Source organism: Bos javanicus, chromosome 11, assembly GCF_032452875.1.
Source record: "Bos javanicus breed banteng chromosome 11, ARS-OSU_banteng_1.0, whole genome shotgun sequence".
NCBI classification, from domain to species: Eukaryota; Metazoa; Chordata; class Mammalia; order Artiodactyla; family Bovidae; genus Bos; species Bos javanicus.
The window spans coordinates 104,062,673-104,087,729 of record NC_083878.1 but is presented as its reverse complement, the minus strand read 5'-3'; the positions used below and the strand labels follow the sequence as shown (position 1 = coordinate 104,087,729).

Here is a 25,057-nt window from a genome sequence, read left to right as displayed (position 1 = left end):
TTCAGCTGGTAAAGAATCCGCCTGCGATGCGGGAGACCGGGGTTCTATCCCTGGGTTGGGAAGGTCCCCTGGAGAAGGGAAAGGCTACCCACTCCAGTATTCTGCCTAGAGAATTCCATGGACTGTATAGTCCATGGGGTCGCAAAGAGTCAGACACGACTGAGCGACTTTCACTTTCTGCCACCTACCAGCTGTGTGACCTTGGACAAGTGACTTAACCTCTCTGAGGCTCAGTTTTTTCATCTAATGGTGCCTGATGTGGAGGGATATTTATCAAGATTTTTCCAGGAGACTAGACAGTGCTTGATGGGCTTCCCAGGTGGCTCAGTGGTAAAGAATCTGCCTGCCAATGCAGGAGTCACAAGAGACACGGGTTCGTTCCCTGGGTCAGGAAGATCCCAGGGAGAAGGAAATGCTAACCCACTCCAGGATTCTTAACCTGGGAAATTCCATGGACAGAGGAGCCTGGTGGGCTACAGTCCATGGGGTCACAAAGGGTTGGACATGACGGAGCGAATGAGCATGCACGCACACACAGAAAGTGCTTGGCACATAGTAGGCACTCAGAAATGGTGGCTGATCTTTTTATTGAGGGGCATTGTAAGAGTTGCTACATTAAAACCCCTTACTGTGTCTACCGCCAAGATGTTATTAGGGCCGTGTCCTTGAATCTCTCCTTTAGGAGTATCCACAAAAGAAATCTCTGGCCTCAATTCTAAGTACGCTGGGGTTTAGCTGAACAAGTGATTAGGGTTTTAGGTTAGTTAGTTATTTTCAGCCTTGCCTCGCAGCTTGCAGGATCTTAGTTCCCTGACCAGGGGTTGAACTTGGGCCACAGCAGTGAGTCCTACCCACTGGCCCACCAGGGCATTCCCAGGGTTTTTAGTTTAAAACACTCTGTATCTTAACATTAATTTTTGCTTCTCTGGATTGGCCACCAGAAAGCTCAGAGCTAAGTTTGGGGCCTTCCTTAGACCTGAAGAATACGCTCCTGGGTCCCAGCACGGCTGGGTTTTATGATCACTTCCTACCTTCCAGCCAATCAACAAGCACGTTCGCATGGTTGCTGTGCTTGGCTGGCCCCAGTCTCCTTGCTTATAACGTCATGTCCTTGTGTATGCCACCTCAAACACTATTCTCGAGTTAGCCGACCCTCAGGAGCACCGGGGCCTCACCTTGACCACAGGAGACAGAGCAGGGCCCCGCCAGGGGTGTCCACACGTGCGCGGCAAGTGCCTCCAGCCCGGGGCTGCCCGCTGGGGACGCAGCCTCCCGCCCCGGGGGCCGGACGTCCAGCTGCAGGGGCCAGGCACCGAGCTGGTGGGTCTGGGCCTCCCACCTCCAGACCCCCGGGCACCTGGCCCTCCACTCCCACCCAGCACACCCCTTCAGGAGAGAAAGGAAGTGGTCACCAGCACCCAAAGGCCACCCTCCCACGGCTGCTTTCCCGGGAAGCTGGCTTCCTGGCTCCGGCAGTGACTTCATGCCCCACACTGGCCTCTACACCAGCCTGAGCAGTCACCGTGGGGCAGGCAGTGCTGGGCCTTGGGAGCCAGATCAGCAGGCACGCCTGGCCCTGAAGTCCCCTCCCCACTGCCACAGCCCAGGGAAGTCGGGGGCACTGGCTGGCATGCTTGTCTGAAAGCAACGCCTCCCAGCTTGAGCCCATGGACGCCGGTGGGAGCCTGGCAGCAAAGTGCCACCATCTTATCAGGCTCTGGACGCTTCAGGCTGCTCGCCAGTGGGGAGGGGGCGTCCCAGCACCCTGAGCTCTGCATCGAAGTCTGCCCTCTGCCCAGGGGCCTCCCGGGGACAGCAGCCCTGCACAAGGGAGGTCTTCCAGCTCTGGCCAGGAGGCCAGTGTAACCAGAGCTCCCCCTTCTCCCAGGACGCTCACCTGGTCCCAGCCGGGAGGACATGTCGCCTCGACACAGGGCTCCGGGGCAGGCGGCTTCTCGTCTGCAGAGCAGGGCCCAGCAGTCACCAACAGCCCCGTGCCATCTGACCCCGGCACACACGTCGTGTTCTGCACGGCCGGGTCTGCGCCACAGGCCGACGAGCACGCGTCTGTTTCCCTGAGGACAGGACACGACAGCCGTCAGGCTCTGCCTCTGCCTTCGGGCGGTCGTGCAATCCAGGTCCTGGCATAGAGAGGCGGTGAACCTGCTCCCCAGTCTCCAAGAGCCCACAGAGGGTCCCCCACAAAGAGGCAAGGCCAGGAGCCTTTCCCTGAAGCCTGGCTGAACAGCTGCGGGCCTCCACTTGGCACCCAGGGTGCAGAGACCAGCCCTGACCCTCCCGCCTTCCAGAGGCAAAGGCGGGTCCCCAACCAGAGAAGAGCGTGGCTCCGTGCGACCTAGACCCAGCGGTGCTGGGAGGCACGTGCCAGATGCAGGCAGCTCGCCAGCTCAGGGGCAGCAAATGCACCTCCTACGCCGGCCCTGAGAGCTAGAGGCGGCCTGGAGTGCTGTGTGGAGAGGATCCCAGGGCAGGCTCAGCCCTCAGCAGGAGAGAGCAGTGACTGCTGTGTCTGCCACGGTCACACGGCATGCGGGGCCACCCGCGGACCACCAGCGCCCAGGCCACCCCCCTCCCCGCTGCCCAGGTGACAAATCTGGGACCCAGAGAGGGAGGGGACTGGCTTGGGTGCCCCAGACGGCTAGCGGCAAATCAGACTGGTAAGTCTCTGTCAGCTGGAACGCTGCAGGGTGGACAACGGCAGTGACAGAGTGACGTCTGTGGCTGGACATCTGTGGGTTTGCTCTGTCCTCACGAGTTCGAAAAAAAGTTCAAAGAGAGGGGACTGGCCAGTCCAGGGCCTCCTGGGTGGGAGGGTGGCAGGGGCTGGCCAGAGGCCTCGGGAAGAGGGGACACCCCAAAAGGGAAGGGCTCAGTGCAGGGACGAGCCCCGCCAGGGAGGCTCTGCCCGGATCTGGCCTTGGGGGGCCCTGCCCACCCCGTGCTCACCTCTGGGGGCAGGGCTGGGAATTGCAGGTGTCCACGGCCGCCGGCTGCGGGGCCAGCGCTCTGCACCGGGAGCGGGGAACGGTCCTCAGCAGGCCGCCCCAGGCCTCCACGCAGCGCACCTCTCGCTCCCGCAGGCCACCCCCACACGAGGCGCTGCAGGGGCCGAAGTCTCCAGCCTCCCAGCTGAGGAGAGGAACAGGGCATCAGAACAGATCCGTCTGACCCGTCAGATCACTTCCCTGGCCAGGGCAGGGCTCAGGGTCCCTTCAGGGACCTAGACGCTCTCCAGGTGTCCCTGAGCCGCACCTGAGCCTAAGGACATCTGTTTGAAAGCGCCAGCGGCTGGCTGCCCCCTCCCCCCACTCAACACGGACCACCTTGCTCCTAGCATCGTGCTCCCACTGGGCTGTGGTCCCTCCCCAAGCCAATACCACAACTCTCGCAGGCAGGGCGGTCCTCTCCCCGAGCAGTGGGCGCCTGAGCTCAGAGCGGGAGCGAGCTACCCATAGACGGGGGCAGCAGGTCACACCAAGCTGACCAGCCACTCGGGTCTGCCCGAGTCTCGGTGTCTTCACCTGCCACCTGGGGACACTGCCAGGGCCGATCAAGGACTCGCCCAGACCCTGCCAGCTGTGCTGCGAGGGCCCCTGAGCCACCCCACCCCCAGGCGGGCCACGGCCAGCACTCACTGCGGGGGGCAGGGCCCGGGGGTGCAGGTCTCTGACCACGCCGCGGGGGGCCGGCTCCCTGCACAGCGGGCAGCCTCCACCCACTCGCTCCTGGACTGGTCCCGACAGCTGTAGGTCACCTGGCGCAGCCCTGGAGGGGAACAGGGGGCTGGGCCACCTCCACGGGGCGGGCGGCATGCCAGGCTTCCAGGCGAGCCCCGCCCTGGGCCCCACCTGCCCCGCAGCTCACGGAGCAGGGCCCCTGCACCGGGGCCCATGCCCAGGCCTGCCGCTGCTCCGGCTGGAAGTAGGTGAAGGTGATGTCGGGGCGGGCGGGGCTGCCGTACTCCTCGCCGTAGCGCCTGTAAACCTGCCAGGAGAGGGGGGCTGTCACGGCCGCCTCCTTCAGGAAGCCTCCCGCCCTGCCCTCCTCCCGCTTACGTTCTTTCCCTCAGCAAGCCGCCGCTGATGCTGAGCTCAAGCCACACGTAGCACCCAGGACACTGCCCCCGGCTCCGGGAGCTCATGGTGGCTGGGGGAGGGTGGGCTGCAGCCAGGCACAGCAACGGGTGTGCACAGGGGGCCAGGGAGCACAGAAAAGGGCCCCGAGGAGGCTGAGCAGGGTGGACAGCTGGAGGAGGCCACGGAAGGGGCCTTCCAGGCCCAGCCCGGGGTGAGAAGCCCACAGCTCTGGCTTCTGCAGCATGAGTGAGGCCGCGGGAAGGGCAGGGACGGGCCGCATCTGGGGCTCTGGAGGGGGCCTGGCAGCCTGGGCTCAGCCCTGAGGACACAGCGGGTTAAAGAAGAGGGTCCAGCAGGGAGACTGGGCTGTCTGTACTGCAGAAAGGTCCCTAGGTCCCAGGAGGGGCCAGCCTGGTGGGCAGAGGCCAGGAGGAGGCTCCTGGTCCCAGCACCTGCCCCCACCCGTCACAGCCCTCTGCTAATGAGCGTGTTCTCGGCACACACACCACCCCCCACTGTCACCAGCAGGTCCTGGGTCAGAGGCCCTGAACAGGGCCTGGGAATCTGTGTTTCTATCCGCGCTGCAAAGGATGCCAAGAGAACTGCTCGACAGCCAGCGTTTGGAAGTAGGCTCCTGGGGTGGGGAGGGGGCTGAGCTAGGCAGGCCACATGGGGAGGCAGGGAAGGGGTTAACCGCTCCCCGGGGGCTCGCTCTGGCCTGGCCTTCTGGGGGGAGCCCCGCTGCCTCCCCAGCTGTGGGAGCAGGGGGTGGGCTGCTAGACCAAGTCAGGGGCCGTCGACACTCGGCCCACCCCCAGAGGTTCTCCGGGGCTACTTCACCCTCCACTGCTTTCTGTCCAGCCCCATAAGCACCTTCCTCAGCAAAGCACACACGGGCTGCTCGCAGGCCAGGTCCCAGCGGGAAGGACCCGCACAGACACAGCCTGGGCTCCGTCCGCCCCAGAGAGACAGCAAGACCCACACCCACGCCGAGCTGCCCCGGGCGGGGCCTGCGGCCAACACTGCCTAGCGCACGCTCGCGTCCACTCCCGGGCCTGCCCGTGACCCCAGGAGGTAGGACTGCTATCCACGTGCACGTGGGGGGTGCCGACGCTCGGCCAAGCGCCTACTGTGCAGGATTTTGGGGGAAAAATAGACAAATCTTCACAATCACTTTATCTCGGTGTGCTTAGTTTTGTTTCGCAGATGGGGGAAACCGAGGCTTGGAAAGGTTAAGCATCCGCCCCAAGTTTCTGTGGAGCCAGGGCTGAACCCTGGGCTGAGCCCCTAACCGGGCTCTTGGCCCCTGTGTCTTAGGCTGATTCTGCTCCTCCTGTTGGGACGACAGACCGCACGGGGGCCTCTAACCCGGGCGTCGGCCCGGCCCCCCCAGCTGTCTAGAGGCCCACGGCCTCCGTCGGCGGGTCTGACACAGCCCAACCCCCACTGCACCTGCACAGGGACCCCCAGCAGCTCCCCAGGCCCCCAGGAGGGAGCTCAAACCCCTCACGCGGCCAGCAAGGCCCCTCAAGGTCTGCCCAGGCCTCCAGCAGCCTCCTCACCGGAGGGCCCCCTTGCTCCCCGCCCCTGAGCGCCTCTCCACTGCAGGCCCTGGTCCCCCAAGACTCTCCCCGCCCTGCTTGCCCGCAGCCTCAGCCACAAGGCCCCTTCCTGGAAGCCCCCGGTCCCTCTGCAGGGCTCTCCCTCTGAGCCGCTCTCAGGACTCCAGGGGCTCCGGTGGGCTCTGAGTGGGACCCCAGCCCTGCAGTGGCTGCTGAAGCAGCACGTGTGGGTCTGAGCTGATGGACAGGCCGACCCCGGCAGAGGCCCTGTGGTCACCTGGATCTCCATGTCGTCCCGGGTGGGGCCCCGGATGCGGATCTCCTCCCGGCGGGGCAGCCGGTCCTCGCTCAGGGTGACCCTGTACTCCACGCGGTTGTCCTCCAGGAGGGAGGGGTAGCTGGTGCTGGCAGACGCGCTCCCGTTTCCGGCCACGACGTAGCGGCCACGCACCCTCACCGCTGTGGGCGAGGGGCCGTCAGCACTGCAGGGCCCCCCACCCTGGGAGCCAGAACCTCCCCCTCCCACAGACGGCCCTGTTAGGGAGAGGGGACAAATGTGCCGGCAGGATGCACCGTCCAGGGCTTCACCTGCCACGCCCGCCCCAGGGCCCCCCGCTCTCCCGGGAGCAGACCTTTCTGGCGCCCCACGCACAGGGTGTCTGACCGACGGAGGCTTCCCCACACCGTTACTCTGTGCCTCTTCCCGGAGCCCAGGGAGCACTGTGGACCTGCTCCCTCACCAAGGGCAGGCACAAGGACCTCAGGGTGAGCACCCCAACCCAGATTCAAAGGGCACCCACGGTGTAGAGAGGTCGGCCTTCCCCAGAGACGGGTCTGACCAGCGCCCTGTGCCTGACCTGATCCGTCTTTGTTTAGGGTGAAAGGTCAAATATGTGATTTAGGGTGGGGGCTTTGAGTCACCAAGCCTCAGCCAAGCTGGAGACTGAGATCGGAATGGTCCGGGCAGCGATCAATCAGTCCGTCAACCTCATCGACATAAGGAAGTCCCCATGACACCCGGGCACTGAGCTCAGGAGAGCTCCCAGGGTTGGCAGCACACTGCATGTGTGGTTGCTCTCGAGGCTGGACACCGAGCCCTCCCTGACACCGAGCCCTCCCTGACACCACCCTAAGCATCTCTTCCTTTGGCTGCCCCCTTGTAATAAGCCGTAACCGCGAGTTTAACAGCTCTCAGAGTTCTGGGGGTCCACCTGGTGAATCCCCCAACTGAGGGCATTTGAGGGACCCTCAAACTTGCAGGTGGCATCGGAAGGGAGGACACCTCGGGGCTGTGCCCTCAGACTTCTCGGTCTGGCCAGCTCACCCAGGTGTGTGAAGAGAGGCCTGCGGTTGATGATGTAGATGCTGGTGAGGTTGGGGGTGATGGTCAGGAACGTGACGTACTCTAGGAGGAAGCAGAGGAGGGGTGGTCTCAGGTCGCTTAGGTCACAGTCAGAGGGAGGAAGTGTTGGCGCCAGAGGGAGGTGGGACTTAGCTCCTCGACCGACTTTGCAAGAGACCTGACTTCTTACATAAATAGATCAAAGTCAAGGATTTTCCAAGCATAGCATCCCTCATGCTCAGATGCCTCCAGCAGGAGAGGCGAGAACAGCCCACCTCAGCCATCCCACGTCTGTGTTCTTCTGCGTCACAGGTGCTGAGAGCAACCGTGAGTGATGGGCCACCTCATCAGCGACCTGAGCCTCCTGGGGAGGCTGAGACCCACTGGGAGGGCCGAGGACCAAGACAGCACGCAGCCCCACCACCTAGGCAGCGGGCACCGGGCTCTGGGCTGGCGCGCTCTCCTGGAGGCTGGGGGGAGCCGGGCTTCGCCCCAGGGAGGCCCTACCTCTGGCCCTTCCGGCCGTGAAGGAGCCGCTCTGTGGCTGGCACGTGCTGTTGTCCCCGCCGCACACCTGGCACACGTCCCGCACCTGCCCGGAGTCCATCCTGCCATCACAGCCAAACGTCTGTGCAGAGGAGAGTGGCAGGTGAGACCCCGGCGGTGTCTGCGGACAGGGCTGGCCTTTGAGGTTCACACAACCAGACTGGCTGTTTCTGCCGTTTCTGGTGTAGGAGGTGAGCTTACATAACCTGCCCCAGGTCACGGCAAGGCTCTTGACTCCAAGCTCGACCTGTTCCCCAGCATCACCCAGCACAGACTCTGCTGCAGCTTCGTGGGGGCTGCACCCCCAGACTTGACCCCCTCGAAGGCCCCTTCATGCCCTGGTTTCTCTGGGGAGAACCCTCGGGGCCACAGAGGGTAGAAGGGCACTCCACCGCGCACACACGCCTACCCTGCAGCTGCCTGACACGCACAGCCTCAGGGCCCCGTCCTCCTGAGGGTCGCCCGGCACACAGCGCGTGCCGTCCAGGAAACGGTCCCCACGCCGCACCATGAAACTCTCGCCGACGGCCCGGCACACGTGTCTGCACAGGGCGTTCCCTGGGGAGAAGCAAAAGACAAGGAGCCCGGAGGGAGGGTGCAGGGAGCCGGGGACAGAGACTCTGCGAAGCTGGATCCAAGTGGGCTCTCACTGACCCCCAAGCGCCATCTCACTGGGCTCTTTGCATTTGGGGTCGGCGCGGGTTTTACTTCCCACCTGCCCCGCCTCCCGAGGCAGTAATCACATCACCATGTGATGAGTGGGCCGACTTGTGAGCCGAGTGCTTTTCCAGCATCACGCTACGCCTCCTATCTCCGTTTGACAGACGGGAGATGGAGACTCCGGGAGGAGAGGTCAGGGCTGACCTGCCGGCAAGGGGCTGAGCCGGGGCGGGTGGGATGCTCGGTGAGACACAGAGCCTGAGCCTGCTCGAAACAGCATCAGAGTGATGCCGGGCCTCCCCTAGTGACGCTCCCCGCCCAGGGTCTTGGGCCTGGCCCCCCAACCTGGGCCCACCTTCGCTGTACTGCTCTGCGGTCCCCCAGCGGTAGAAGGCGGTGCTGCCCCCTGGGGAGAGGCGCAGGGGCTCGCTGTCCGTCTGCGCACACTGCTCAGACATGAACTCCAGCTGGGTCTTCTCGCAGGCCTGGATGGAGGAGGTGGAGGACGGGCACAGGAGGGGCCAGGGCAGGGGGCTCGGGGAGGGAACCCTCACCCCCGGGAGACAGCAAGGGCCCCTGCAGCAGGAAGATGAAAACTCGGGTTTGAGCCTGGCTCCTGGCTGCACCTCAGTTCCCTGCTCTGGAGAGTGCGGTGTCGAGAACCTTCCTCTGCTGACAGGAGGATTCTACAAGAGTCTGAGAGGACACAGGGCAGGGCCTGCCCCAGGCAACGAAGAGGAAAGAAAGCCAGGCAGAGAGCTCAGCAGAAGGGAGGCCCCGTTTATGTGGATCCACTACATCTGTGCTACGTCTAGCCAGAGCTGTGGTTTTTCCAGCGGTCATGTATGGATGTGAGAGTTGGACTATAAAGAAAGGTGAGCACCAAAGAATTGATGCTTTTGAACTGTGGTGTTGGAGAAGACTCTTGAGAGTCCCTTGGACTGCAAGGAGATTCAACCAGTCCATCCTAAAGGAGATCAGTCCTGGGTGTTCATTGGAAGGACTGATGTTGAAGTGAAACTCCAATACTTTGGCCACCTAATGCAAAGAGCTGACTCATTGGAAAAGACCCTGATGCTGGGAAAGATTGAAGGAGGAGGGGAGACAGAGGATGAGATGGTTGGATGGCATCACTGACTCAATGGAGATGAGTCTGAGTGAACTCTGGGAGTTGGTGATGGACAGGGAGGCCTGGCGTGCTGCAGTCCAAGGGGTCGCAAGAGTTGGACACAACTGAGCAACTGAACTGAACTGAACTATGTCTGTGCAGGTATCAGTATTGGAAAAGTCACAGGAGTCAAGAGCAAAGGGCCTTTGCAGGAGAAGCTGGTGCTGAGGCGGGCTGCGTCCTGGCCTGCTCTGCACTGGAGTCTGAGGAAAACAATCGGAGTGGGCCTGCTGAGTCCGCCTGGGAAAGGCGGGCAGGGAAGGTCTCACCACGTGCAGATCTTAAGTCAAGGCCAGGGGAGTCTCTCCACACCCTCTATGATGGCCTCGTGGGAAACACAAGTAAGTGCTGGAGGGGATGTGGAGACGTCGGAACCCTCGCACATTCCTGGTGGGAAGGCCAAACAGTTCAGCTGCCGTGGGAAATGGCTTGGAGGTTCTCAAGGAGTTAAATGTAGAACTACTGTGTGATCCAGCAATTTGGCTTTTAGGTGTACACCCCAAAGAGTGAAAGCCTGGTGCTCAAATAAGGCCACGTACACACACACTCGTAGCAGTGCTATTCGCAACAACCGAAGACAGAAACAGCCCAAATGTATCAACAAATGGACCACGGATGAAGGCGCGAGCAAAATGCGGTCCCGTGGAAGATTACTGGATAATATTCCATCCCGTGGAGCATTATTCAGCCACGAGAAGGAGTGGAGTTCTAAGGCATGCTACACATGAAAATACCACGCGCCGAGTGGAAGACGCCAGATGCAGAAAGCCACACGCAGTATGATTCCCCTTAGATGAGATGTCCAGCGCAGGTAAACCCCCAGAGCTAGAAAGTGGATTGGTGACCGGCAGGGACCGGGGGGAGGCGGCAGGGGAGTGGCTGTTTAATGAGCTGGGGTTTGCTCTGGGGTGACGGGAACCGTTTGGAACCAGAAAAAGGTGGTGGTCGCACGGTGCTGTGAAGGTGCGAGATAACACTGAACCGCAGAATTTCACATGGTTGACGTTATGGGTGTCAAAGTCACCTGAACTCATAACTAAAACAAATCACCCATGCTCTCCCCGTATCCGGCTTGGCTGTGGGAAGGAGAGGTGTTCTCAGTGCAGGGCAGTGCCATCCGGGTAAGGAGGGGGACACTCTGGGGGCGGGGGCTGCTTTCAGTGGTCGGACAGGCCTGGGCTGTGTGCTGTGGTCCAGAAAGTGAAAGTCACTCAGTCGTGTCTGACCCTTTGCGACCCCATGGACTATACAGTCCATGGAATTCTCCAGGCCAGAGTACTGGAGTGGGTTGCCATGCCCTCCTCCATGGGATCTTCCCAACCCAGGGATCAAACCCAGGTCTGCCGCATTGCAGGCAGATTCTTTATCAGCTGAGCCACAAGGGAAGCCCAAGAATGCTGGAGTGGGTAGCCTATCCCTTCTCAGCGGATCTTCCCAACCCAGGAATCAAACCGGGCTCTCCTGCATTGCAGGCAGATTCTTTACCAACTGAGCTATAAGGGGAAGGTATCAATAAAACCACTTTTGCTCTTGAAAGTGCCCCGTGTGAACCACAGATCACAGCCATCCTGACCCTTGGGCTCCTCCAGGCCAGTGCCACCTCTGACCGCAGCCCCTCCCCTGCCCAGGGAAGCAGGCCTACCTGGGTGTTGCACATCTCGGCCTGGAGGTCAGAACCTACGCACGTGCGTCCCCCAAAGGCAGGTCTGAAAATGCCCACAAGACGACGGGGTGAGAGGGAACCCAGGGCCCCGAGCCAGGGAGCACGGAGCGGCCACCTCCACGCAGTACCTGGGGTTGTTGCACCGCCGTCTCCTGGTAATCACGCCACCTCCACAGGAGCGGGAGCAAGGACTGGCGGGCCCCCAGCCAGACCAGTGCCCGTGCACCACCCCCACGGGGGCCAGCTCCGCCAGCGAGCGGCAGTGACCCTTGGAGCACCACTGCAAGAGACGGATGGGACCGTGTTCTGCACCCAGGGCCCCCCACACCCACAGGCACCCACACCCAGGGCATGCCCGCACGCACAGGGTAACCCCCATACACACACACACACACACACACACACACACACACACGCTTGCAACCTCCACCAATGCTAAACAGGACAGCCGACACCTGCTCACAGTGCAGGGACTGCAGGAAGGTTCTGGCCACACAAGGCAGAAGGGACACGCTGGGGAGCCGCAGGACAGGTGACCAGGGCAGGGCACACGGAGGCCCATGGCCGAGCGGTCATGAGAAGCCCTGCCCCTCCCAGCGAGAGGCCACTGACAACACACCCCTGTCCACAGGCCACCACACCGGGCCCGGGAGCAGGCATCCCCAAGTACACTGCGCTCTCTGGGGGCAGTGAGGAGGTCAAGAGGGGGACCCTGGACCCCCGCCTGCTCCAGCAGAATTGCGAGGGTCCCATAAGCCTGGAATAAAGCCACCTGCAGAGGGGGCGGGGCAAGCACTGGGCTGCCTACCTCTCCTGAACAGCACACCCAGGACAGCGCCAGGGCCCTCTGCCCCCTTTTACTGAGGTCCTGCTGTCTCCCACCCCAGGAGGAGGGCTGCAGGGTGCAGGTCTGGGTGAGCACGTGTGAGTACGCATGTGTGTGTCCACACACACACACACACATGCACGCACATGCCCTGCTGACTCCCCACTGACCTTCCCCACGCCACACTCTGTCCCATCCAGGAGAGGAATAAGCAGGCGGCTACAGCTGCTTGGGTCCAGGGGGTCTGTGTGGCAGGAGAGAGCCTGGCACATGTCCTAAGAGGGGGGACAGATGGCCAGCTGAGGGGCCCCCAGGGCCCGTGGGGTCAGTGCCCAGCTGTACCTGTCCCTCCCAGACCACAGGACAGTGACACAGCCAGCACCCTGGGCAGTAGAGCACGGAGAGGGGGGCCTGGCTGACCCCTTTATCGGGAACAGGAACTGTGGCCAGGGCCCACAAAAGTGTCTTCATTTCTTTTAAAATTGGAAGAAAAAAAAGATGGTCTTTTAGATCAAATAGAATGTCCTAATATATAGCATTAATATACTTGTGTTTATAACAACACCTGTAATATCACATATTTTATGAAAACATTAAGCGTAATTCCAAGTATTTTGTAAGCAGGAAGGGGCTCACAGAGGCAAAAGTGCCTGCAAGTCCTCTGCAGCCCAGGGAGGAAGTCTGTCTTTAGGGTACCTGCCTCCCCCAGCTCCCCTCCCACTGCACTTTGGGCTTGGAGGTCACTTCCTCCAGGAAGCCCTCCAGCTCCCATAGGGTTGGAAGCTGTTGGTAACCACCTGTGCAGGATCAAGGTCCATGGGCTCAGGGGCTCTATCAGAGGCAGCTCTACATAATTTGTGGGGCTTCCTCAGAAGGAAAACCTAAGGGCCCTTGTTCAGAAATTGAGAATTTCCAGAGGCATCTGAGGGTCTGGGCCAGTGGGCAGGAGGGCGGAGAAGGGCGGTGGGGGCATGAGCGGGCAGAGGGAGGCCCTGGTGCGGAGGGGCGGGTGGCGGGGCGCGTCCCCCACGGCCGGACTCACCAGGTGCTCCCCGCGGAAGGTGCAGGCGACCGCCGTGGGGCCGAAGGCGACGCGGCACTGCTCGTCTGCGCCGTAGTAGAGGCCGGGCTGCACCTCGGGAGGCTGCCCCGCGGGCCCGGACAGCGGCCCCGGAGGGTCCCACAAGCAGCGCGCCCGTCCTGCGCTGCGACAAGGCCGCGGTTCAGGCCGGGGGTGGACCCCGGGTGGGGGACCCCGGGAGGGAGCGGGATGGACGGGTGGGCACCGGAGGTGAGGGCGAGCAAGGCCGAGATGGAGGGGTGCCCCCCGAGACGGGCCGCGAGCCCAAGGAGAGGTGGACTGGGGCCGCGACGGGAGCGGACACGAGCGGAGGGCCGCTGGAGGGCTGGGCCGGGGCGGAGGAGCGGGGCGCGCGGAGCCAGATGCGGGCGTAGGGAGGGGCGGGGCGGGGGCGCGGCTACCTGAGCAGACTCAGCAGCTGCCGGCGGCTGCAGGGGGACCACGCCGGGCCCCCAAGGGCGAGGGCGGGCGCCGCGCCGTCCGAGGCCATCACGTGGCCGCTGGGCCCGCAGCCGCTGCCCGGCACGCCATCGTGCTCCAGGCCGAAGCTGCGGAGGCGGCGGCTCTGAGGGCGGCGTTGACCCTGGGTAACCCACCCACCCTCGACTCCCTCGGCCCAGCGCTCGTCGCCCAGGTGGCTCTGGCCTCTTTTAGCCGATACACATCTAAAGGCTTTAGAAACGTGCCGGCCACACTCTTCGCGGGGTTTGAAATCTGGGAGGACGGCGCTCCAGGGAGGGCCGTTGAGGCCCTGGTGCTGTTTGCCTTCTTGACCTGGGGTGCATCGGTGGGGTGAACACAGGAAAAACACTGCATTCTGGAGAAGTGGAAAGGTGGGCCTCTGGCCAGGGTTTCTGCTCCCAATGGAAGGCAACGGTTTTCAATTCCTGTTTGTTTCTCCCAACAAGATAGATGGAGGAGGGACTGCCCTAGCAGTCCAGTGGTTGAGAATTATTCATTTTCCAATGCAGTGGAGGGTTGGTTCCCAGCACAGGGGAACTGAGGTTACACATGGTGGGGGGTGGGGGGCACCTAAGAGCCCGTGCAACTAAATAAATGAATAAATAAATATTTTTTACAAAAAAGATAGATGGAGGAATTGTGATGGCTGGGCTGGGGGAGAAGTCAGGCAGAGATGCAGAGAACTGGGGTAAAAGTGGCGGCTGTGGGTAGGAGCCCAGCCTTGTCCTGGGGTGGGGCGGGGATGGGAACTCCTCCACGCTGGCAGGAGGCTAACAGGCAGCATGTGGGAGCTGGGGGCTGGTGGGTGAGGAAGTTAGGCACTCACTTTCCACTTTAGGAGTCTCCGGTACTATTTGAATTTTCATAGGAAGCAGGTATTTGCTTTCATAATGAAAAGACTAAAAATCAAAAAAGCAAGACGCCCCCCACTCTTGGTAGACAATACAGAGGAGCGCGCTGCTGCTGCGTCGCTCAGTCGTGTCTGACTCAGCGACCCCATGCACGGCGGCCCCCAGGCTCCCCTTCAGTCGTGTCCAACTCTGCGCGGCCCCACAGACAGCAGCCCGCCAGGCTCCCCTGTCCCTGGGACTCTCCAGGCAAGAACACTGGAGTGGGCTGCCATCGCCTTCTCCAGTGCGTGAAAGTGAAAAGTGAGAGTGAAGTCGCTCAGTCGTGTCTGACCCTGTGCGGCCCCACAGACGGTGCCCACCAGGCTTCCCCGTCCCTGGGACTCTCCAGGCAAGAACACTGGAGTGGGTTGCCACTGCCTTCTCCAATGCGTGACAGTGAAAAGTGAGAGTGAAGTCGCTCCGTTGTGTCCGAGTCTTAGCGACCCCCATGGACTGCAGCCCACCAGGCTCCTCCGTCCATGGGATTCTCCAGGCAAGAGTACTGGAGTGGGGTGCCATTGCCTTCTCTGACAGAGGAGCACAGAGTTGCCCAAAGAGCGTGTAACAGTCATACGAGGAAAAGTCTGAAAATAACCTAAGTCTAACACTGGGGAATGGATTGAGTAAAATACGTGCATACCAAAAAAAAAAAAAAAAATCAACATATATTGTAAAAGAACATTTGAGAGAAACGTTTGGGAAATATTCTTACATAAAAAGGTTAACTTGGCTTCCCTGGTGGTCCAGCGACTAGAAATCCGCCTGCTGGTGCAGGGGACATAGGTTCAGCCCCTGGTCCAGGAAGATCCCCCGCGCCTCGGAGCAACTAAGCCCGTGCACCACAGCTACTGAAGCCCAGGACCCCCGGAGTGGGCGCTCCGCAGCAAGAAGCCGCCACAGCAAGAAGCCCGCACGCCACTCCTAGAGCGGAGCCCCCACTCGTAGAAACTAGAGAAAGCCCGAGAGGACCCATGAAGACCCAGTGCAGCCGAAGATAATTAATTAAAAAAATGGTTACGTGGAAAAAAATTTTTTAAAGGCAGTTAACCAACGTACAGCATAATCCCAATTTTGTGGATGAAAATGATGTGTGTGCGTGTGTAAAGAAAAGATGGATGTTTTCTCCAAGTGGTGGGATTTGGGGTGATTTTTACAGCCTTGTTTTCCTTTACACGAATTTCCTACAATAATCACTTTTTAACTCCTAAGTTTGTTTTGCTTATATTTTGGGGGGGGAAAATGTTTTAATTATTAGGTAATAAAGAAGTATCAGATTTCCAAGCCCTTGCCCCTCACCCTCCCGAGTCCACTGGGTCAGGAGTAGAGGCCCCTCCCACCTGGCTCTTCCTGATACCCCCACCAGCCATGACCTCTCCTCCCCAGGTCATGTCCTTGCCTGGAGCTTGGGGCCAGGGCATGGGGCCCCTTACCTGTGCCCAATCTCATGGGCGATGGTGAGCCCCAGGTCAAAGCCAGTATCCTCAGTGATAAGGCAGCTCCAGGAGGAGGAGCAGGCGCCCCCCAGCTGGGTGACCCCCCGAACCTGCCGGTTACCATCGGGCAATTCCAGGTCAAACCTCAGGAAGAGAGAACAGACACCCGGGGGGCACTGAGGTGCCTGCCCGCCAGCGGGCCACCTTGGCAGAGAACGGGAGAAGCTCCCGGGCAGGTTGGCATGCCTGCGGGGGCTTGGCTACCTGGTGATGTACAGGACCAGGTCAGCATGCCCGGGGTCCGTGTCGTCCTCGGGGTTCACTGTCCTGCTCCATTCACAGACGCTCAGCAGCGACGCGGTGATGTTAGCTGTGATCTCTGGAGCATCCTGGGAGGCCGGCAACAGAGCACACTTTTAGGGGCTCCACCTCAAGCAGGGTGCTGACTGCTGCTGCAGCCTCAGTCCTCATGGCAACGCTACTACCATCCCAGGGCACAGAGGAGGGGCCTGGGGCTCAGCAGGGCAGAGCTGGAGCTCAGGGCCAGGGCTGGCAGGCAGGAAGACATCACCCCTGCTGTGCACCCGCTGGAGAAGTGAAGTGCAAGTCGCTCGGCGGTGTCTGACTCTCTGCGACCCCATGGACAATACAGTCCATGGGATTCTCCAGGCCAGAATACTGGAGTGAGTGGCCTTTCCCTTCTCCGGGGGAATCTTTCCAACCCAGGGATCAAACCCAGGTCTCCTGCATTGCAGGCAGATTCTTTACCAGCTGAGCCACCAGGGAAGCCCAAGAACACTGGAGTGGGCAGCCCATCCCTTCTCCAGCAGATCTTATGGACAGAGGTTAAAGACTGCAGAAACAGGTTTACCAGGGACTGGGCTCCCGGCTCAGCACCTACCTCAGGCTGGGTCAGGATGACCATCTTCACCAGGTGAACTCGGAACTGAGCCCCCAGGGATGGGTCCCTCAGCAGCTCTGACCCCTGTGGAAGGGTGGGCAGGAGAGGTGACACATGAGGGCGGCCGCGGCTGACGTCAGGGATCCAGGGGTGGGGGCGGGGTGCCTGGAGAGGATGCTCCATCAGCCTGGGGGGAACCTGAGGTGCTAGTCCTCCAGCTGGAAGCCAGCCATAGAGACAGTCGGTCCTCCGGCCCTCCCTTTGCTCACGGCTCAGGAAGGCCAGCCAACACAGAGAACCCTTGAAACAACAGGATGCAAATAACTGCCATCCATCTAGAACGTTCCTTTCAAACACGGGCTTCCCTGGTGGCTGAGATGGTAAAGAGTCTGCCTGCAATAAGAGACCCAGGTCGCTCCTGGGGTTGGGAAGATCTCCTGAAGAAGGAAATGGCTACCCACTCCAGTATTCTTGCCTGGAAAATCCCATGGCCAGAGGTGCCTGGCAGGCTATAGTCCATGGGGTTGCAAAGAGTTGGAACGACTGAGCGACTTCACTTTCACTCCTCTCGGCCTGGAGCCTCCCTGTCCATTCTCATCTCCGTCCAATACCTCTCTTATCTCTGCTCATCTCCACAAGGCAGCTGAGGACCTCCTCCCCGTGGCCTGTGTATCCTCCCTGGGCACCCCAATGAGAAGGCTCCCCTCCAGGTTCCCGGGCTTCCCATGTGGTACTAGTGGTAAAGAATCCACTTGCCAACGCAGGAGACACAAGAGACGCAGGTTTGATCCCTGGGTGGAGAAGATCCCCTGGAGGAGGAAATGGCAACCCACTCCAGTATGCTTGCCAGGAAAATTCCATGGGCAGAGGAGCCTAGTGGGCTACAGTCCATGGGGTCGCAAAGAGTTGGGCACAACTGAGCAACTGAGCACTCCTGCACCCGGCTCCCGCTCTTCCAGTGCATCTGCCAAGATGCCAGCAAGGCTGTCACCTTGCACAGCGGTTGTTCACGTGAGCTTGTCCTCTAGAGACGTGGCATCTGGCAGAGGATGTGGCCGCCGCTGGCCTCGGCTTACCTGAGTCTGAGCCAGGCTCTCCCCCTACCTACCTGTGTCCTCAGGATCCTGTTAACTAACCTCAGGGCCCCAGTTCCCTCCTCTGTAAGAGGGAGAGAAAGACTTCCATGGCTGTTGGCAGACTTAGCAACAATGCAGCCGGCACACGGTGGGTGCCCGGCTGTGACGCGGGCCGTTACCACAACCGGCACCCCCTGGGAAGGAACCAGTCTGCGGTACTACCTGACCATCGCTGGGCCTCATAAAACACGTTGAATGGCCAGAGGGAGCGTGGTTTGATGATCAAATTTCAGTATATTAGACGTAGAGGCACCCCCAAAGCTTGGAAACAAGAGCTTTCAAGTGACTTAGAGGGAATATTTTCCTTCTTGGGGGCTGGGAGCTGGAAACCCAAGATGGCTTGTCCTGGACTTGAGCCAGCTTCTCCAGGGATTGGGACCTTCCTTTTCTCCAAGATAGCTGGGCACACCTGACGCTGGGAACAAGGTGATGCCAAGGACCCCACCTTCTGACGCTGCCCCGACTCCAGGGTCCACTCACCAGGGGAGCAGCTCAGGCCCTGGTGCTGCCAGCAGGGGCATTGCTTTCCCAAGGTTTGTGGAAACTTACCTGGCTGCCTAGGACACATGTGTCTCTGTGTATTTACAAGCGAATGCGCTCTGGTGTGGCCCGGCTCCAGTGGGAGCGCGATCACCAGCTTTGGGGCCGCCTGTGTCTGTGCTGCGTCTTTGTCTCTGAGATAATAATCAGTTGGAACTGTGCGTCCTGCCCCCGCTGTTACCCCAGAAGTCAAGTAAGGGGGAGCCCCTCCAACATGGGGGTGCCGGCAAGAAGGGCGCCGAGAGAGCCCAGTGTGGGGGAGCCCACTACAAGCCAGTGTGAGCTGAGGGGCCCCCAGGTCAAAGGGACATTGGGGGAGCGGCCAGGCTTGCGGGTCCGGAGCACAGGGACCCAGGAGCAAGAAGCTGGGGGTTGCACTCCCCAGTTGAGTGGGGGATAAGAACAGATCGCATCTCTCCCCACCCCAGGACCCTGAGCCTCAAATGTGACCCCAGCCTCAGGCTTACACTGAGTTCAACCCACCAGATAAGCGAGCCCACTGATGCTGTGCGCAAGCCCCGGGTACGGGGAGCTGTGTCCACAGGCTCCCAAGGACGGGCCAGCGGTGGCCTCCAAGGACCGCCGCCGCCCCCAGACCCCCGAGCCCGCCCCCGGTCCACACTGCCCACAGAGCCCGCTGCCCCGGCCCGCTCTCACCATGTTGAGGTTGGTGAGCACGTAGCGCTCCGTCTCCTCCCCGTGGGCCCGGTGGACGTCAGGACCCACGGCCACCAGCAGCTCCAGGTGCAGGACATGCCCGGCGGCCCGTCTCCGGAGGCGAGGGGCAGGGGGGCGGCCTGGTGAGGGAGCGGGCAGGGCTGAGAGCCGGGGTCCTGCAAAGCGGGTGAAACGGGGCTCTGGCCACCGGGTCGGCTGACGTCAGGGCCCGCATGGCCAGGCCTCACCATCCCCTGTGCTCGTGGGCTTGGACACGCGGTGGTGGGAAGCCCCCCATGCCATCCACTGTGGGGAGGGGGTAGTTGGCGGGCCCCAGCCTCAGCTTCCTTGCAGGGAACTGCCTCTGGCACAGGGAGACTGAGAGAGCCGTTTGCTAGTTCTTTTCTAATTATTAATCTGCTAAGCATTTATTTAGTTAATTAACTGATGTATAGTAACTTACAATGTGTCAGTTTCAGATGCACAGCACGGTGACGCAGTTAGGCGTGTGTGCGTGTGTGTGCATACGTGTGCATACGTGTATGTGCACGCGTGTGTGCATACGTGTGTGTGTGTGTGCACACGCGTGCGTGTGTGTGTGTGTTCAGTTGTTAAGTCATGTCTGACTCTGCAGCCCCATGGACTGTAGCCTGCCAGGCTCCTCTGTCCATGGGATTCTCCAGGCAAGAACACAGGAGAGGGTTGCTATACCCTTCTCCAGGGGATCTTCCCGACCCAGTGATCGAACTGGAGTGTCCTGCTTGGCAGGAGGATTTCTTACCACTCTGCCACCTGGAAGCCCTTATATAAACACACACACGTATGTGCACTCTTTTTCAGGTTCTTTTCCCTTTTAGGTTATTATAAAAAAAGTTAGCAGTTGAGTAGAGTTCCCTGTGCTATAAGTAGGACCTTGTTCATCTATTGTGTGTGTGTGTGTGTGTGTATTCAGTCGTGTCTGACTCTTTGCAACCCCGCAGACTGTAGCCTGCCTGGCTCCTCTGTCCATGAGATTTTCCAGGCAAGAATACTGGAGTGAGTTGCCATTTCCTCCTCCAGGAGATCTTCCCGACCAATACATAGAACCCAAATCTCTTGTATCTCCTGCGCTGACGGGCAGATTCTTCACCACTGTACCATTTCATAGATCAGTTCAGTTCAGTTCAGTCGCTCAGTCGTGTCCAACTCTTTGTGACCCCATGAATCGCAGCACGCCAAGCCTCCCTGTCCATCACCAACTGCCAGAGTTCACCCAGACTCACGTCCATCGAGTCAGTGATGCCATCCAGCCATCTCATCCTCTGTCGTCCCCTTCTCCTCCTGCCCCCAATCCCTCCCAGCATCAGAGGCTTTTCCAATGAGTCAACTCTTCACACGAGGTGGCCAAAGTATTGGAGTTTCAGCTTTAGCATCATTCCTTCAAAGAACACCCAGGGCTGATCTCCTTCAGAAGGGACTGGTTGGATCTCCTTGCAGTCCAAGGGACTCTCAAGAGTCTTCTCCAACACCACAGTTCAAAAACGTCAGTTCTTCGGTGCTCAGCTTTCTTCACAGTCCAATTCTCACATCCATACATGACCACTGGAAAAACCATAGCCTTGACTAGATGGACCTTTGTTGGCAAAGTAATGTCTCTGCTTTTCAATATGCTATCTAGGTTGGTCATAACTTTCCTTCCAAGTAGTAAGCGTCTTTTAATTTCATGGCTGCAGTCACCATCTGCAGTGATTTTGGAGCCCCAAAAAATAAAGTCTGACACTGCTTCCACTCTTTCCCCATCTATTTGCCACAAAGTGTTGGGACCAGATGGCATGATCTTAGTTTTCTGAATGTTGAGCTTTAAGCCAACTTTTTTACTCTCCACTTTCACTTTCATCAAGAGGCTTTTTAGTTCCTCTTCACTTTCTGCCATAAGGGTGGTGTCATCTGCATATCTGAGGGTATTGATATTTCTCCCAGCAATCTTGATTCCAGCTTGTGCTTCCTCCAGCCTAAAGGATGTACTCTGCATATAAATTAAATAAGTAGGGTGACAATATACAGCCCTGACGGACTCCTTTTCATATCTAGTAGTGTGTATATGGCACCCCACTCCAGTACTCTTGCCTGGAAAATCCCATGGATGGCAGAGCCTGGTGGGCTGCAGTCCATGGGGTCACTAAGAGTCCGGTACCACTGAGCGACTTCACTTTCACTTTTCACTTTCATGCATTGGAGAAGGAAATGGCAACCCACTCCAGTGTTCTTGCCTGGAGAATCCCAGGGACGGGGGAGCCTGGTGGGCTGCCGTCTATGGGGCCACACAGAGTCGGACACGACTGAAGCAACTTAGCAGCAGCAGCAGTGTGCATATGTTAATCCCAAACTCCTAATCTACTCGTCCCCTCTGCTCCTTTCCTAACTATAAGCTTGTTTTCGGTGTTGAGCGAGCAGTTCCACGCTGGCCCTCCTGGAGCTGGCTTCTCAGCGCCCGTGGTTTTGAGCCCTCGGACAGCCACCACCTGAGTAGGACATCTCTGCCCTCCTCGGGTGGGGAGTGGGAGGTGCCAAGCTCTCGCATGTCACTCACACCATGACTTTTAGAACAGACGGCTCGCCTGGCTCACAGGAGAGAGGTGGCCAGGTCTTGGGAGGATGGCTGTCTCAGGTGGAGATACTTCATTCCACCCTCTGGGCTGGCTAGGCATGCAGGGCAGTGCAAGGCCCAGAAGTCAGCTACTGTGTGGAGTTTACATCCTCTGGCTACCCCAAAGCCCCACTGTGGGCACACTGGAGAACGACGTCGCCCCAGGATGGTAAGAAAAGCCCAGGGCCCCACCGTGCTTGCAGCAGACGCAGCCTGGGGAAGGCATGAGCAGGCCTGCAGGCGACAGGGCCGACTCCCACCCTGGCTGTGCCCAGGAGTCCTTGCGCAGGCTTGCAACGGGCACGGCTCATCTTTGGGCCCCTGGGTTCCCATCTGCTGCATGGGAACTCTCAGCGACCTCTGACCTAGGGCCCAAGGCTCCAAGGCCCACGTCAGTGAACGTGCTTTGTAGACAGTGAATGGCTGTTCAGAGGCGGGAGGTCTGCATGTCTGAGCAGACAGTCTGAGGGCACAGCTGGTGGCCATGTGCCCCCCGGCCTGCCCCGTGGGCTGGCACACCCTGCATGCTCACGAAGGCGGCTCGAGGAGCTCGGCTGTTCTGCATGGCCCCAGGCATCAGGAGAGCTGGGCCCTCCCCCAGAGCCGTCCCTGCCCACAGCCCCCTACCCCTCCCAGGAGCTGTACCTGGAACGGTGGGGGCCCCAGGGGTGGGCCTGTGGGTCAGGTGGGGCTGTGCACCCCCCAGGGATGCGCCAGTGCCCGGTGCTGCCTCTTCAATGGCTGGATGTAGAACCTGTCTGCACCCACCAAGATGTCACCCTCCTGAAGGACAGAGAGCCATCTGGTCTACCAGCCCTTCCCCCTGTGCAGGGAAGGGCCTCCGTGGGCCATCACAGCACCAGGCACGGACAGGCCCTGGGTCTCTCCCAGGACTCCTCCCCGAGTCCAAGGCCCAAGAGCCCAACTGTGGGAGACAGCAGGGGACCCATGCCCTCTGGGGCTGCACCCACTGACTGCCACCTGCCGCCAGCTCCCACGGCCGGCTTCCCGTTCCCCATCACGTGCTCAGGCTTCAGCCCCCAGATTGCAGGGCCTGGTGAAGACCACAGACAAGGATGTAGGGGTTCTCAAGGGCCGCGCTAGGCCTGCGCTAATGGACAGTGCTGCCTGTCACCAGGTGGACCGCGAGTGCCCTGTCTCGGCCCGGGCTGGACGGCCCAACCTGGGAACCTGGCGGCAGGGGGCGGGGGGCGGGGGGTTGTAATGACATAAATGGCTCTGCTCACTGGGTGACACCGCGTGACGACACGTGACGCCAGTCCCCACAGCCCCCAGGAGGCCGGGGCCGCCTTCACCGCGCCTCAGGGACAGCACAGGTCAGCCGAGGGGCCGGCCCTGGGTCAGCTGGATGAAGGGGTGCAGCTGAGCCCGAGCTCAGCTCTGACTGCAAAGCCCACCCTCTTCCCGTCCCCACGCCCCGGGCCTGCACTCAGCTCTGCCCCTGCTAGCTGGGTGGCCCTAGGGAACTCAGCGACTCCTCTGAGCCTCCAAGGAGCAGGCCCTCACTGCGTCAGAGTCTGGCAAAGATCCAAGCGGTCTTGCTCTCGCATCTGGGGGCTGGGGGACACATCTGCCCCATGGTGTCCCCCCAGCCAGCCCGGGCGCCCACTCACCATGAGGCCCGAGCCGTAGGTGAGCCTGGCTGCTGTGTCCGGGGGCAGCAGGGCCCAGCCTCCTGTGAAGCAGGGGTGGGGAGGCCCCCTCAGCAGCCGCAGGGAGGCACTGACTGCGCGCTCGCTGGCGAAGGAGGCAGCCAGCAGGCCCAGCTCAGGCTGGAAGTGGAAGGAGAAGAGCCAGCCCAGGGCTGCCAGGGAGCAGCATGGGGCCCTGCACGGCCCGGCCTCATCCTTGTCCTCACAGGCGCAGGCCAGGGGGGCCACATCGAACGGGGGCACCACGGGAGACAGGAGGCCCCGTGCTCACCCCTGCTCAGCCCTCCGGGTCCTCTTGGGGGTCCCCGCTGGCCCACAAGCCCGGCCCCATGCACCTGACCCCGACCCCAGAGCAGTCACGAGTGGGACACCCCTCACTCTCTGCTTGCCCTGCCCCTGGCCCCTACCAGCTCTAGATCAAAGTCCCCAGTGGTCCTCGTCGGAAAGGGGGCTGGCACCACAGAGAGGCCCACAGAGGTGGCCCAGGAACAGCGGGAAGAGGCTCTGGCCGGAGCGCGACCCAGTGCCCGTCTTGCTTCTCACAGAAAACATAAATGTTTACATCCTGGCCAGAAACCCACAAGACTTCCTGAGCTGGTCGGCCCAGGCGAGGCGCCGGGCCGGGAGAGACCAGCTAATGAGTGACCATTGCCTTGAGCGAGATACCGAGGAGACTCCCAGGGTCAGAACCCCAGCTCGCCTGGAACACCCGGACCAGTCTTTATCAACTTGGCAGAGAGGACCAGAATTAATTAAGAGCGACAGCGGCACCTCTGACTTCCTCCCAGCAGAGCCTCCAAAAAGCCAGGCCCCCTGACTCAATGGTGAGACACCCCTGCCTCCCCAGACCCCCGTGGGCTCTGAGAAACCCCCCTTGCAAGGGGGCCCACCAGGACGTGTACCTTCAAAGACAGCATCAGGGCCAAAGTAAGAGGTCACGTCCGCTGGCTCCAGGGCCTGCAGAAACTGCTGTGAGACAGAGAGACAGCGCTGAGGAGTGAGGAGACACGGGGTGGGGGGGGGCAGGCCGAGGGGCGAGAGAGGGGCCCTGGACAGAGCGGGGTGGGGGGACGGCATCTGCCCTCACCATCGGGTGTGCAGCACTGAGGCCAACTCCATCTCCAGGGAGCCCACTTTTCCCCTGAACCCCGAGTTCAGACTTCCTCCCCCTCTGGGCAAACGCTGTTGGGCGCCCCCTCGCCCCCCAGGGAACCCAGCCCTGAGCCCCAGAAGAGTCTGGATTCCCAGCTCCCAGGTTCCCCAGCACCGCGGCCCCATGGGCCCACCCACCTGCGGGGGATCAGGGAGTGCCCAGCAGCTCAGGAAGAAGAGCGCAGAAGTGAGGGTCCCCCGCACGCCTCTCCCCTGTGCAGAGGGAGCCATGCTGCCTGTGATGATCTGCAGGAATCCTGGAGTGCCGGCAGGCGGGCCGCGGGGCTGGACCAGGAGGCTGGGTTTACTCTCGGGCGCTTCCTCCTAGGGCAGGCGCTGGGGGACTGGGCGGCCTGCTGGCTCCTCCTGGCCGTGCGCGGGGCTGGCTCTGACTCAGAGGACTGCCACCCAGCCTGCCCCTGGGAGCCCGGGGCTGGGGTTGGGGATTGGGGAGGGGTGGGATTCATCTCCCAGTGGTCACACACGGGGAGATGAAACCCAGGGACACCCTGCTTTCCGGGACCTATCCCTGCACTCCCATCATCACCTCATTCCCTCCCTCTCGGCCACTGCCTGGCCTGTGTCTGTACCCGGCGGGCACTCACAGCACTGGGCTGGGGGCACCGGGCACACTCAGCGTCC

The 25,057-nt window shown here is 60.8% G+C and overlaps 1 protein-coding gene across 1 annotated transcript in view; it reads right to left on the bottom strand.

Moving 5' to 3' along the window:
• The window catches only part of ADAMTS13 (ADAM metallopeptidase with thrombospondin type 1 motif 13), a 33,611-nt gene extending 8,736 nt beyond the window's left edge, over positions 1 to 24,875 (bottom strand). Inside the window, exons 1-21 of the mRNA XM_061434121.1 lie at positions 24,554 to 24,875; positions 24,166 to 24,232; positions 18,965 to 19,140; positions 16,632 to 16,715; positions 15,995 to 16,119; positions 15,728 to 15,874; positions 13,347 to 13,493; positions 12,907 to 13,069; positions 12,035 to 12,139; positions 11,167 to 11,318; positions 11,018 to 11,081; positions 8,563 to 8,692; positions 7,957 to 8,105; positions 7,509 to 7,629; positions 6,984 to 7,064; positions 5,937 to 6,118; positions 3,870 to 4,005; positions 3,657 to 3,786; positions 2,968 to 3,150; positions 1,898 to 2,075; positions 1,176 to 1,296 (exon numbers count right to left, since the gene is read on the bottom strand). Coding sequence (XP_061290105.1) covers positions 1,176 to 1,296; positions 1,898 to 2,075; positions 2,968 to 3,150; positions 3,657 to 3,786; positions 3,870 to 4,005; positions 5,937 to 6,118; positions 6,984 to 7,064; positions 7,509 to 7,629; positions 7,957 to 8,105; positions 8,563 to 8,692; positions 11,018 to 11,081; positions 11,167 to 11,318; positions 12,035 to 12,139; positions 12,907 to 13,069; positions 13,347 to 13,493; positions 15,728 to 15,874; positions 15,995 to 16,119; positions 16,632 to 16,715; positions 18,965 to 19,140; positions 24,166 to 24,232; positions 24,554 to 24,646 — 2,734 coding nt within the window. The 5' untranslated portion in view covers positions 24,647 to 24,875. The remainder of the gene's footprint in view (positions 1 to 1,175; positions 1,297 to 1,897; positions 2,076 to 2,967; positions 3,151 to 3,656; positions 3,787 to 3,869; positions 4,006 to 5,936; positions 6,119 to 6,983; positions 7,065 to 7,508; positions 7,630 to 7,956; positions 8,106 to 8,562; positions 8,693 to 11,017; positions 11,082 to 11,166; positions 11,319 to 12,034; positions 12,140 to 12,906; positions 13,070 to 13,346; positions 13,494 to 15,727; positions 15,875 to 15,994; positions 16,120 to 16,631; positions 16,716 to 18,964; positions 19,141 to 24,165; positions 24,233 to 24,553) is intronic.
• Between the last annotated feature and the right edge of the window lie 182 nt (positions 24,876 to 25,057).